At 43.6% G+C, this 13,164-nt stretch overlaps 1 protein-coding gene across 15 annotated transcripts in view; it reads right to left on the bottom strand.

Moving 5' to 3' along the window:
• The window catches only part of TTC13 (tetratricopeptide repeat domain 13), a 74,946-nt gene extending 61,802 nt beyond the window's left edge, over positions 1–13,144 (bottom strand). For 5 of the 15 annotated variants that reach the window (XR_010600163.1, XR_006174008.2, XR_006174004.2 and 2 more), the window contains exons 1-2: positions 12,849–13,141; positions 8,096–8,190 (exon numbers count right to left, since the gene is read on the bottom strand). Coding sequence is in view for 4 of the 15 variants with exons in the window: in XM_042848329.2 (XP_042704263.2) it covers positions 8,096–8,190; positions 12,849–13,092 (339 nt within the window). In the remaining 11 variants the exon portion in view is untranslated. Of the gene's footprint in view, positions 1–8,095; positions 8,191–12,689; positions 12,815–12,848 lie in introns of those variants that run through there. The other 10 variants (XR_006174005.2, XR_006174006.2, XR_006174007.2 and 7 more) reach the window with 6 other exon arrangements.
• Between the last annotated feature and the right edge of the window lie 20 nt (positions 13,145–13,164).

The raw sequence follows: 13,164 nt of genomic DNA, 5'->3' as shown, positions 1-13,164 counted from the left end.
AATGCACCTTTCACCATATGTCTAGGTACCAGATATACATCTGACATGAAATGTTTTTGGAACTAGCATTCTGCTCAAGATTTCAAGTGGAAAATAAATTTCAATCAAAAGGAACTTGCATGACTTGATATAGGGGCAAATCACAGGAGCTGGTGGTGACACCAACGAGCTGGGATATAGAGTTTGTATCAGTGAAGTCAGAAAAAAATTCCCAGCTGTGATAACAGAATGGTGTTTCCACTTTAATTTTCCTGGGCAATTTAAATTAACAGGGTCCAGGATTAGAGAGATTAGCTGTAGAGCAAGTATGAAATTAAAGAATTAAGAGTTATTTTCAATTTGGTTTTCCCTAGGTCTAGCCTGTTTGTACATATACTAATCACATACTTATGAATATTTTGTTACAATATTAGGTGTAATGATTGCTTATTTTTTAGGCTGTAAAACATGTTTAGAGCAATTGTATAAAATCCCATTTGGCCTTTGGCCTTAAAGGAATTTATGATTAAATTAGTACTTGGTGGTCTCTCATACCAATAATCTCAAATATTATTGATGAATTCCATCATTAGCTTGTTTTTATTTGCTTGGGATATGGGAAAATAAGGTGCTTTATCCAATACTTTCCAGGGAACTGGATGGATGAAACTGTAAGAACAGCACTGATTTCTTCAATATTTTTTGTTCTAAATTTCAGAAAGATTATGGTCTTGAACTACAGGGCAATTTATAGAGTGCAAGTATATTTCATTAGTATGGAGTGAACACCCTGGAATCACTAGGTCAATCAGGAGATCTGGTCAAATAAATAACTGCCGTGGTGACAGAACAAAAAATTAAGACTAAGAACTGCAATGGCCGATTTGCAGTACATAGGAGAGTTAGGCTTTTTTTGTTTTTAAATTACCCCAACAGTGATTGCTTCCAACTGGGATAGTCTTCTCAGAGTGCATGTTTACACAGGCTATGATCAATTATTTTTTAAAACAGTTTCCCCTGCAAACACACACACCATGAATCTCTCTCTCGCTGACATACTACAGAAATAAGAGATTCCACAAAGTCAGTGACCATTATACAGCACTGAGATCATATATCCTGTAAAACTACTGTGATCTTTAATAAAATAAGTTGGGTAGCCAGCATTATTGTTATAAAACACTATGATTTTTTTTTTATCTTGAAGCTGTCCCTTCAGAATTCTCTATGCAATGATAGTAGATGATGACAAAATGTGATGTAGAGTGACTGAATTGATTAGGAGACAGATAATGGGATACAAAACTTCTTCCTTTTACATCACCAGTTCATAGTGGCCATTCTGTAGTAACTTAAATTAGTTACTGATAGAGTCCTACATTAAATGCTCTTGTGGTGTCAGACCAGGTCCTGGCACCTTTGGCAGGCCTGGTCTACACTATGACTTTAATTCGGATTTAGCAGCGTTAAATCGAATTAACCCTGCACCTGTCCACACAACGAAGCCATTTATTTCGAAATAAAGGGCTCTTAAAATCGATTTCTGTACTCCACCCCGACGAGCGGAGTAACGCCAAAATCGATATTGTCATTTTGAATTAGGGTTAGTGTAGCCGCAATTCGATGGTATTGGCCTCCGGGAGCTATCCCACAGTGCACCATTGTGACCACTCTGGACAGCAATCTGAACTCTGATGCACTGGCCAGGTAGACAGGAAAAGCCCCGCGAACATTTGAATTTTATTTCCTGTTTGCCCAGCGTGGAGAGCACAAGTGACCACAGAGAGCTCATCAGCACAGATAACCATGCAGGCCGATAATCGAAAAAGAGCACCAGCATGGACCCATACGGGAGGTACGGGATCTGATCGCTATATGGGGAGAGGATTCAGTGCTAGCAGAACTTCGTTCAAAAAGACGAAATGCCAAAACTTTTGAAAAAATCTCCAAGGGCATGATGGAGAGAGGCCACAATAGGGACTCAGATCAGTGCCGTGTGAAAGTCAAGGAGCTCAGACAAGCCTATCAAAAAACAAAGGAGGCAAACGTTCGCTCCGGATCAGAGCCGCGGACATGCTGCTTCTACGCCGAGCTGCATGCAGTTCTAGGGGGAGCCGCCACCACCACCCCACCTCTGACCGTGGATTCCGAGGTGGGGGTAATCTCATCAGCTACACCTGAGGATTCTGCGGACGGGGAAGAGGAGGAGGAGGAGGATGAGCATGAGCTTGCGGAGAGCACACAGCACTCCGTTCTCCCCAACAGCCAGGATCTTTTTCTCAGCCTGACTGAAGTACCCTCCCAACCCTCCCAAGCCAGTATCCAAGACCATGACCCCATGGAAGGGACCTCAGCTGAGTTTACCTTTTAAAATATAAAACTTGTTTTAAAAGCAAGCGTTTTTTTAATGATTACTTTGCCCTGAGGACTTGGGATGCATTCGCAGCCAGTACAGTTACTGGAAAAGTCTGTTAACGTGTCTGGGGATGGAGCGGAAATCCTCCAGGGACATCTCCATGAAGCTCTCCTGGAGGTACTCCAAAAGCCTTTCCACAAGGTTTCTGGGCAGTGCAGCCTTATTCCGTCCTCCATGGTAGGACACTTGACCGCGCCATGCTAGTAGCAAGTAATCTGGTATCATTGCATGACAAAGCCTGGCAGCGTATGGTCCCAGTGTTTGCTGGCATTCAAGCAACATCTGTTCTTTATCTTGCTGTGTAATCCTCAGGAGAGTGATATCGCTCATGGTAACCTGGTTGAAATACGGGAATTTAATTAAGGAGACAGAGGTGGCCGTTCCTACTGGGCTGTTTGCCTGTGGCTGAAAAGAAATCCTTCCCTGCAGTTAGCCAAGCGCACGGGGGGAGAAGGGGGAAGGAATTGGCCCTGAGCTTTTCACGTTTGGCTAGCAGGGATCTTCCCTGATACCAGCCATGCGGTGGGGGGAGGGATAAAGCGATCATCCAGAGAATTGGATGGGGGTGGGGGGGCGGTTAGTTTGTTTTCTGCTACTGAAGGTTAACAGGAAAACCGCAGTACTCAACGGGCTTTGCTTGGTATGTGGGAAAGGAGGGCACAGAAGCCGAAAGACAATGGCTTACCATGGCCACATGCAAGCCGAATTCTGTTGCCCGGACCTGCGTCTGTGATCTCTAGCAGCAAAGCCACAGGCACTCAATATTAAGAGGCAAAATGCGACCTTGCACAGAAATCACATGTGCTATGTAATGTGAATAGTGTTGGTCACCATGAAAGAGTATAAGCATTGTTCTGTAAAATGCATCTTTTTAAAAAATTCTCTCCTTTTTTCCCTCTCTCCAGCAGCTGCAAATTTTTCAAGCCTCCCTCCTCCGTCCCGAAGGCTATCTCAGATAAGGCGTCGGAAAAAGAAGACGCGAGATGAGATGTTCGCGGAAATCATGGAATCCACCCGCAGTGAAAGAGCTCATCTGAATGAGTGGAAGGACATAGTTTCAAAGTATAGGAAAGATGCCAGTGAACGTGAGGACAGGAGGGACCAACGTGAGGACAGGAGAGGCGCTCGAGATGAGAGGTGGCGTCAGGAAGATCAGAGGAGGCAGGAGGCAACGCTGGGGCTGCTGCGTGAGCAAACAGACATGCTCCGGCGTCTGGTGGAGCTTCAGGAATGGCAGCAGGATAACAGAGTGCCGCTACAGCCCCTGTATAACCCCCATCCCCATGTTCCATAGCCTCCTCACCCAGACGTGTAAGAACACGGGGGGAGGGGGGAGGCTCTGTACACCCTCCCATTCCACCCCAGTGGACAGCCCAAGCAAAAGGCTGTCATTTTTTTTTTAACCTTTTTTAGTCGCCTTTTCCTTCCCACCGATCCTCCTCCCAAACCCCACCCGGGTTCTCGCCCTCTTTTTATAATCAATTAATAAAGAATAAATGATTTTTAAACGATAGTGACTTTATTTCCTTTGAAAGCAAGCTGGGGGAAGGGGGAGGGTGGGTTCCTTACACAGAATGAGTAAATAAAGGGGGCGGGTTTTCATGAAGGAGAAACAAACAGAAATTTCACACTATAGCCTGGCCAGTCATGAAACTGGTTTTCAAAGCTTCTCTGATGCACAGCGCTTCCTAGTGTGCTCTTCTAATCGCCCTGGTGTCTGGCTGCGTGTAATCAGCAGCCAGGCGATTTGCCTCAGCCTCCCACCCCGCCATAAAGGTCTCCCCCTTACTTTCACAGAGATTGTGGAGCACACAGCAAGCAGCAATAACAATGGGGATACTGGTTTGGCTAAGGTCTGACCGAGTCAGTAATGATCGCCAGCGACCTTTTAAACGCCAAATGCACATTCTACCACCATTCTGCACTTGCTCAGCCTGTAGTTGAACAGCTCCTGACTCCTGTCCAGGCTGCCTGTGTATGGCTTCATGAGCCATGGCATTAAGGGGTAGGCTGGGTCCCCAAGAATAACTATTGGCATTTCAACATCCCCAACGGTTATTTTCTGGTCCGGGAAGTAAGTCCCTTGCTGCAGCCGTTTAAACAGATTAGTGTTCCTGAAGACGCGAGCGTCATGAACCCTTCCCGGACAGCCCACGTTGATGTTGGTGAAACGTCCCTTGTGATCCACAAGTGCTTGCAGCACCATTGAAAAGTACCCCTTGCGCTTTATGTACTGGGTACCCTGGTGCTCCGGTGCCAAGATAGGGATATGGGTTCCATCTATCGCCCCACCACAGTTAGGGAATCCCATTGCAGCAAAGCCATCCACTATGACCTGCACATTTCCCAGAGTCACTACCTTTCGTAGCAGCAGCTCAGTGATTGCTTTGGCTACTTGCATCACAGCAGCCCCCACAGTAGATTTGCCCACTCCAAATTGATTCCCGACTGACCGGTAGCTGTCTGGCGTTGCAAGCTTCCACAGGGCTATCGCCACTCGCTTCTCAACTGTGAGGGCTGCTCTCAACTTGGTATTCTGGCACTTCAGGGCAGGGGAAAGCAAGTCACAAAGTTCCATGAAAGTGCCCTTACGAATGCGAAAGTTTCGCAGCCACTGGGAATCGTCCCACATCTGCAACACTATGCGGTCCCACCAGTCTGTGCTTGTTTCCCAGGCCCAGAATCGGCATTCCACGGATAGAACCTGCCCCATTAACAACATGATCTCCAAAGCCCTGGGGGCCCGCGGTTTGAGAGAATTCTGTGTCCATGTCCTCATCACTCTTGTCTCTGCGCTGCCGTCGCCGCCTCCTCCTCTCCTTGTTTTTCTGGTCCTGGTTCAGCATAAACTGCACGAGAACCCGCGAGGTGTTTACAATGTTCATGACTGCTGTCTTGAGCTGAGCGGGCTCCATGCTTGCCGTAGTATGGAGTCTGCAGTGTTCAACCAGGAAAAAAGGCGCGAAATGGTTGTCTGCCGTTGCTTTCATGGAGGGAGGGGTGAGGCTGTAGCCAGAACCACCTGCGACAATGTTTTTTGCCCTATCAGGCACTGGGATCTCAACCCAGAATTCCAATGGGCGGGGGAGACTGCGGGAACTATGGGATAGCTATGGGATAACTACCCACAGTGCAATGCTCTGGAAATCGACGCTAGCCCAGGTACATGGACGCACACCACCGAATTAATGTGCTTAGTGTGGCCGCATACATTTGACTTTATACAATCTGTTTCCAAAATTCGAATTCTGTAAATTCAGATTAATCCCGTAGTGTTGACATACCCGCAGTCTCAGAAGTAGAAGATTCATTATGAAGCCCGTGCACTAATCTATCACTTCCAGAGGCAGCATTTCTTGAAAGGAGTTGAGACATACTAATAGAGTGCAAGTAAGCTGTGTGCACGGGCCTGGTGGTAGCATTAGTTCCATGGGTAGAAGTCCTAAGTATCCAAAGATGTCAATCTACTATCTTTCATGAGCACTTTTCTTGTGTAGTGTATTGATCCAAGAGCAGGTGGCCATAGCAGCAAACAATTTGTACAAATTCCCTCTACATAGCCAAATTGAACTAAATTTGTAGTGCAGGATGAATATGAAATTAAAGAATTTAAAATTAGCTTAAGTTTGGTTAAGAAAATATATGTGTTATAAAGACAGGCCCTGACTAGCAAGTAGAAGGAAGGCCTTGAAAATAATGAGTTATAAGGCCAGAAGGAATGAGATAGGGAGGATGTCTGGTTCAAAGAATATCTAATATGATACAGGGAAGTTTCTAAAAAGAAGGCCTCTGACCAACAGGTGTGACTTCACATGGTTTTAAATAAGACAAAAGGAATCTGTCTTAAAAGGAGCCAACATAAACTTTCCCACCCCACATACCAGTGTTATCTTAAAAGTAAAGGTTTCAGAGTAGCAGTCGTGTTAGTCTGTATCCGCAAAAAGAATGAGGAGTACTTGTGGCAACTTAGAGACTAACAAATTTATTTGAGCATAAGCTTTCTTGTTAGTCTCTAAGGTGCCAAAGTACTCCTCGTTCTTTTTTCTTAAAAGTAAAGCATATGTGGACCCAGCTGCAATGGAAAAAATGTTGGTCAGCAAGGAGGAGGAGAGGAAAGGCCTTGGGAAGAAAATCTTATTTGGATTAAGACTGGAATGAAGGGTGAATTGTCTCAAATTGCCAATTATTGACTTCCTCTAAAAAACGATGACATCATTTGTTTGTTAAAGGGTATAAAAAGAGTTATGTGTGACGGGTTGGACCCCTTGGGAAGCCACCTGATGTGCTGAGATACCACTGAGTCTACCTGTTCTGCCAGCATGGGTCCCCTTTAACCTGTCTTGCTGAGCCAGGCTCTCAAAACCTCCTCTAACACACACACAGGCAGGGCTACACCTAGCTGCAGATCGGTTCTGGGAAGATTCAGCTTAAGAGACTTGCTCCAGCACTCAGATGTCCACCTTCCTTGGAGTGTGGACCCAAAGAGATATTATGAAATTGCTGCCCCCCACACCCGCAATATGGAGAGAAGTATGCACACTTCTCCCCACCCCAGTTCGAAATTACAGAAACTAGGTTTAATAATAAACAAAATAAATTGTATTAACTATAAAAGGCAGGATTTTAAGTGGTAAAAGGGGAAACGAACAGAACAAAGCAAATTACTAAGTAAATAAAATCAAACATGCAAACTAAGCTAATTTCACTAAAGAAATTGGTTACAGATAGTATTTCTCAGCCTAGATATTGTTGCAGGCAGTTTGCAAAGTTTCTGTGGTTCAGAGTTCCAGTTATATTCCTTTTTAGACTGGACCCCAGTCTCAGTCTGGACTCCCCATCTTGCTTTCCCTTTTGCAGTCTTTCTTCTTGGGCAGACAGGCCAGGGAGAGGAGTCCTGTCTGCCTTACTCCCCACCCTTACATAGGATTTACATAAGACCACCTGACTCTGTAGTATCACAGCCTCCATGAGTCAGTGGCAGTATGGAGCATCCACAGGAAGGCCATGCTTTTCACAGCTCATTGTCCTTACTGATGGGCCATCCGCCCCGTTTGTCTTTTCCATTGTTGCACCTGAAGTATTAGCAGTGGGCGTCACCCAAAGTAGCATAGTAGGAATACAGATACATAGTCAATATTCCTAACTTCAGATACAGAAATGATACAGGCATACAAATTGGATAATCGCATTCAGTAAATCATAACCTTTCCAATGATATCTCACATGAGCCATCTGGCATAAAGTATATCTCAGTTATGTCATATTCATATGATAAGCATATTTTCATAAAGAATATAGAATGACACATCACATTATGAATCTAAAGTTTCTTTGTTAGACCCTATTTGATCATGTTGGAGCACACCACAATGAGATGGTTTTCCCTTGGTCAAGTCTATTTAGTAAGTATACTGATCATATGCTTATGAATACTTTGTTACTGTATTGGGTGAACTGACTGCTTATTTTTAAACTGTTAGGCATGTTCAGAGCAATGCTAGAAAATGCCATTTGGCCTTTGGACTTAAAAACATGAATTTTTGGTAAAATTAGTGTCTTATGGTCTCTCCCATAATATTAATAATTTCTAATATTATTAATAATTCCGACAGCTAGTAAATTGATACACAAACCCATTTCTCTCTCATCTACAACCAATTAGCATTCTTATTGTACATAATAAAACAGTATACAGCATACCAGAATTTTTTCAGTATTGAGAGAAAGCAGAGATTCACAGGATGAAGACCCTCTGAGTTCACAGTCTGATTCATGGAAGTGCAAAAGTGGTGAATCTGCAAAAACAAAAATTTGAATTATCTCTGGATAGTCTACTTGAACTGTTATACTTAAACAGGGTATAAATGTATCAGATCATGCAAATGACATGTTTCCTCATGCCAACCCCACCTTTTAAAAATTCCACTACAGGGCAGTCCCATAGAGTAGGATTGTTCATATGTTCCATACATCATGTTTGTTCCAGGGGTGATGGCAAGAAGTGCAGTAGCTGACGTGAACCTTGTTATACTATTTCTGCCTATGGAGCTGACCAAAATTTGTGTGCAAGAGTAGTAGCACAGAGAAGCTGGATGGGGAGAAAACCAGGAGATGAGGATGGGGGGGGGGAAATGTGAGGAGGAAGAAGTGTGAAAGTGATTGGAAAAAGCAGTGCATGTCAGTTTGAGACTATTTGGTCCCTCATTCTTTGAGCCAGCACATTCAGGTCCTAGGGAGAATCACTGGATGGGTCTATGTCCAGCCTTCAGATGGAGGAAAGGTGGCTGGTATGCTGGCCAGCAAATAGTGGGGTAAAGACTGGAAAGGGATAGATGAGAAAGATTAAGGAGACAAGAGTAGAAAGAATGGTAAAAATACGGGATGGGACACAAACACATGAAAAAGTAGCAGTTAAGATATTACAGTGAAAGGCACTATAGAAAGTCTAACATGAATAAAAATCCAAATATGGGATACACCCAGAAAGAGTATGTAAATGGGGTGGGGAAGTGGGGGAGAGCAAAGGGAAGAAAAAAAATAATACATTACGTAATTGTAGAAATCAAAATAGAATCTGAGGCATTACAGAGTTTAATGACTACAGTTAACTGGACTGACAGATACAAGAAACTAAAATAAAAATAATCTTCACCAGTTTGAAATATTGAAGAAGGCACAAGACTTCTACCACATGTGCAAGAAACAATATTAACCCTTTGCTTATCTACTGCAAATAGCAAAGTTTTAACAAACGTTTATCAGTGGAAAGGCAAAAAACTCTGTAAGAGCCTTCTTGTTTCAATTTTGTTAAGCTGTTGCTCCTCCTCTTTACTATTGTAGGAAACATCTTACTTGTGTGTCCTGATTATAAAACCCAAACAAAAATGGTATAACCAGGTAATTCAGAGAGAGAGAGAGAGAGAGAGAGATCAACAGAACAAAAAGCAACACAGTCTATTTATAAAATACAAGTTGGAACAGCAACAAAAATTAGTCACTGCAAGTAGAAAATGAAGTTATAGTTCTAAATGAACCATAAACGAAACTTGGGGGGATGATTCTCATAATAGGAATTATACTGTTTGAGGAGCCCAAGATTCACAGATTTTAAGACCAGAAGGGACTACAATGATCACCTAGAGTGACCTTCTGCCTAATGCATGATATAAAGTTTCATCCAGTAATTCCTGCAACGTGCCTAATCTGCATAAAGAATCAAGGTGAAGGGGTGGAGTGCCGTGCCATTACCTCAGAAGTATTTACTATGCCAGTGAGCTACAATTCAACTACTAGACGTTTAATGATTAAGTTCTTTGCGTAAGGATACAAGGAAAAAATTAGAGTGGACTATCTGTTACAAATCACAGGATAGAGAGGACATTTAAAAAGAAATCCTGGACCAATTTACAAGATTCTCAAAACTCTTAAGATTAAATCTATTTATGGAGGGATTTCACTACCCATAAATCTTTAGGTTAATAAATACTGTCAAACTTGCATCAAATTGTTTCCTAGGTTACGCAGAAGACAACTTTATGAACCACAAAGTAGAGAATCCAACCAAAGGAGAAGCCATACTGGATCTACAATATAGACAGGAACTGACTGAGCATGACAGCAGTAGGGAAGTTTGAGAAAACCAAATCCTCTTAGCCAAAAGGAGAGTTTTTCCAATTATTGATTCATTTAACCAGAACTGAAAGATTTGTAAACAGCTGAGAATGGATTGGTGTGCCACTGGTTTTAAAACTAGCACAGATACTGTTTCATAGTTAAATCAATAAGGAGTCGCTGTATGATCAATGCAGTCATAAGGAAGGAAAACTTTCAACTTAATGTTAATGTACCTGCTATTATTAGTTCAACTAATCATGAACTACCATTTTACATGTTTTATTTTGCATAGCATTTTTCATACAAGCTGTATCCCAACCAGTACATCGAAATTTTCATCTTTCAACCATCTCTCCATTGGAGAATCCTAACTCAGCCTGTCATACAAGTACCTATTTCATTATAAACATAAGAAACAGCAGGTCACTGGAATGGCTAAGCTATGTTATATTTATTAGGATGCAACCTGTAAACATATAAAAGTACCAGACTTGCTTCGCCTGCAAGCTACATGAAACAAACAAATAGTGCTAAGAATTTTGTGTTTTATACTCTTTGAAGTGGGGACCAATTTTGTATTGTGTTTTTACAGCACCTAGCAAAATGGGGATGTGGTCCCTGACTAAGGCTCCTAGGTGCTACAGTAATACAAACAACTACTCCAGGGATAGGCAACCTATGGCACCTGTGCCAAAGGCAGCATGCAAGCAGATTTTCAGTGGCTCTCACATTGCCCAGGTCCTGGCCACTGGTCCCGGGGGCTCTGCATTTTAATTTAATTTTAAATGAAGCTTCTTAAACATTCTGAAACCTTATTTACTTTACATACAACAATAGTTTAGTTATATATTATAGACTTATAGAAAGAGACCTTCTAAAAAGGTTAAAATGTATTACTGGCACGCGAAACCATAAATTAGAGTGAATAAATGAAGACTCGGCACACCACTTCTGAAAGGTTGCTGACCCCTGAACTAATCATTTCCATTTGCTATAAGGTGGATGCTTTACATAAACAATTTAAAGGGCAGCAGTCTTAAGAGCAGAGCCAAATATATTTCCATATCCAAATATATATATTCACACATAAAGACAAAAATATTTTTTCACGAGTCTTTGCTAAACTTGTTTTAAACTTCTCTAAATAACCTTAGCAGGATATGCCAGTACACACAGCATAAAACAACAACACCACTGGAAACTATGGAAGTCACAAGCTAGAGTTACATAAATAACTCTGGCAGTTTCTTTATTACATTGGATTTTTTTTTCTATTTTTCATATTTCTATATTCATTTGGTTTTGTTCACATGTATTGCCTGTAAGTGATGTGCATTATATCTAAGTCACAAAGGATGAACAAATACATGCTTATGATCAAATGTTATACTGAATGTCCTACAAAGACTTAAGTGTATGCAGAACTTTAGTCCCACTGATGGCTTCTCATGTGAGTAAAGTTATGCACATGCTTAAACCTTTGCAAGATTAGGGTCTAAATTAAGCAGATTCTTTATTAACAAACAAAACAAATAGAACTAGTGAAACATTAACTTTACCAGCAAGACAACTTTTTTTTTTTTTAAACTGAATCCTATTCAACACACTAACAAATAAGGAGCTGGCAAGTCTCCATACCACCAAATACACAATTCAGGCTTGCACAGGCTCTGTATTTGCAATTTGCAAACCTGCCAGTTCTCTTTTCATTCATTTTGGATTAGAACCAACGACATCAGTCAAGAGGACTCACACTTTCTGTTGGCCTTTTGAAAACTGAAAACTTTTTTCTTCATGTTAGCTTATTGCAACAGCCAAAGTCATGATTTGGTACCATCACTGATAATTTTTAATGTACTATACAACTCTAAAGTGTTTGTCGGGAATACGGTTTATACAAAAGATGCTGTAACAATAAGTTACGTTGAACATTTAAATCTTGATTATCTGAAGCTAAGTTATCCAAAAAACAGGGCTATATCACCAGCATTTCTTATAATTAAAGGACCAGAGCCTACAAATTTCTTCATGTTCATGGACTTATGCCCAAATTAAGCCCTGCGATGTTTGCCTATGCAAAGCAGCAGAGAGGACCTGAGCCAAAATTCTCTCCTCTATCTGAAATTGATCAGTGTCCCTATGACAAGAGATCAATCTGTGCTTTGTTTTTCCTGGTTTACTTTCAGTCACCTCCAGGGTTATCCCAGCCCCACAAAGCACAGAAAAGAAGTGAATTTCACTGGAAATGCCTCTATCACTCACACCCCTTCCTTCTCCAAGATACAGTCAAAGGAGGGGAGAAGTCCACATCATCCCACTGCCTTCAGGTGACAGGTACCTAACGAAGGTATTGACCATTCACCTCATCTCAGAGGCTTGCCAGGCTCATGGCACCGCGGAGACAGGGGGATGGCAGAGAGGCCAAGGCTGGCCAAGCAAAACAGGGCAAACCCACTGCTCGTAGGGTAAGTAGCTATGGGACCCATCACGGGGCTGGGAGAAAGGACCCCGCGGCGGAGGGCAGCAAGGAATGACTGGCGGCCACCACCTCACGAGAGCCACGGACAAGGAAGAACACGCCGCGCGCACCCTACGCGCACTCATACCCCAGGACACGCCGCGCGCGCGCCTCCCACCGCCACGCCCGGTAACACGCCGCGCGCCTCCCACGCGCACTCACACCCGGTGACACGCCGCCCCTACATAGAAGGGTCCCAGGACAGGGGGAACCTCTTCCATGCACCACTCCTTGCCGCCGCCGCCGCCTCCGCTGGCCCTTGCCCGGCGGCTCCCCCAGTAGGCAGCGGGGCAGGACGTGGCGCTGCCCGACCCGACTTACCGCACTCGGCCGAGTATTGTTCCCCCCAGTCCGGCGCCTGGGGACAGCCCCCAGCCTGGCCCTGCCGCGGCTGCCGGTGCAGCTCCTGCTTGAGCAACGACAGGGCCGAGTACTGCTCAGTCAGGGCCAGCGCCGCCCGGGCCGCCCCCAGCAGCAGCAGCAGCACGAGCAGTCCCAGCGCAACGGCGCCCCAGCAACAGCGGCAGCAGGTCCCGGTAGCAGATGCCATCTTCTCAGCGCGCATGCGTGCGCCTCCCCCTTTGCATGTTCAAGGTGGTTCCTTTCTGCCGCGCCCCCCACAGCGACAGGTGGGGGG

The sequence above is a fragment of the Chrysemys picta genome, chromosome 3, assembly GCF_011386835.1.
Source record: "Chrysemys picta bellii isolate R12L10 chromosome 3, ASM1138683v2, whole genome shotgun sequence".
NCBI classification, from domain to species: Eukaryota; Metazoa; Chordata; order Testudines; family Emydidae; genus Chrysemys; species Chrysemys picta.
Note: the sequence above shows the minus strand (reverse complement) of the source record. Positions and strands in the feature narration are given on the sequence as shown.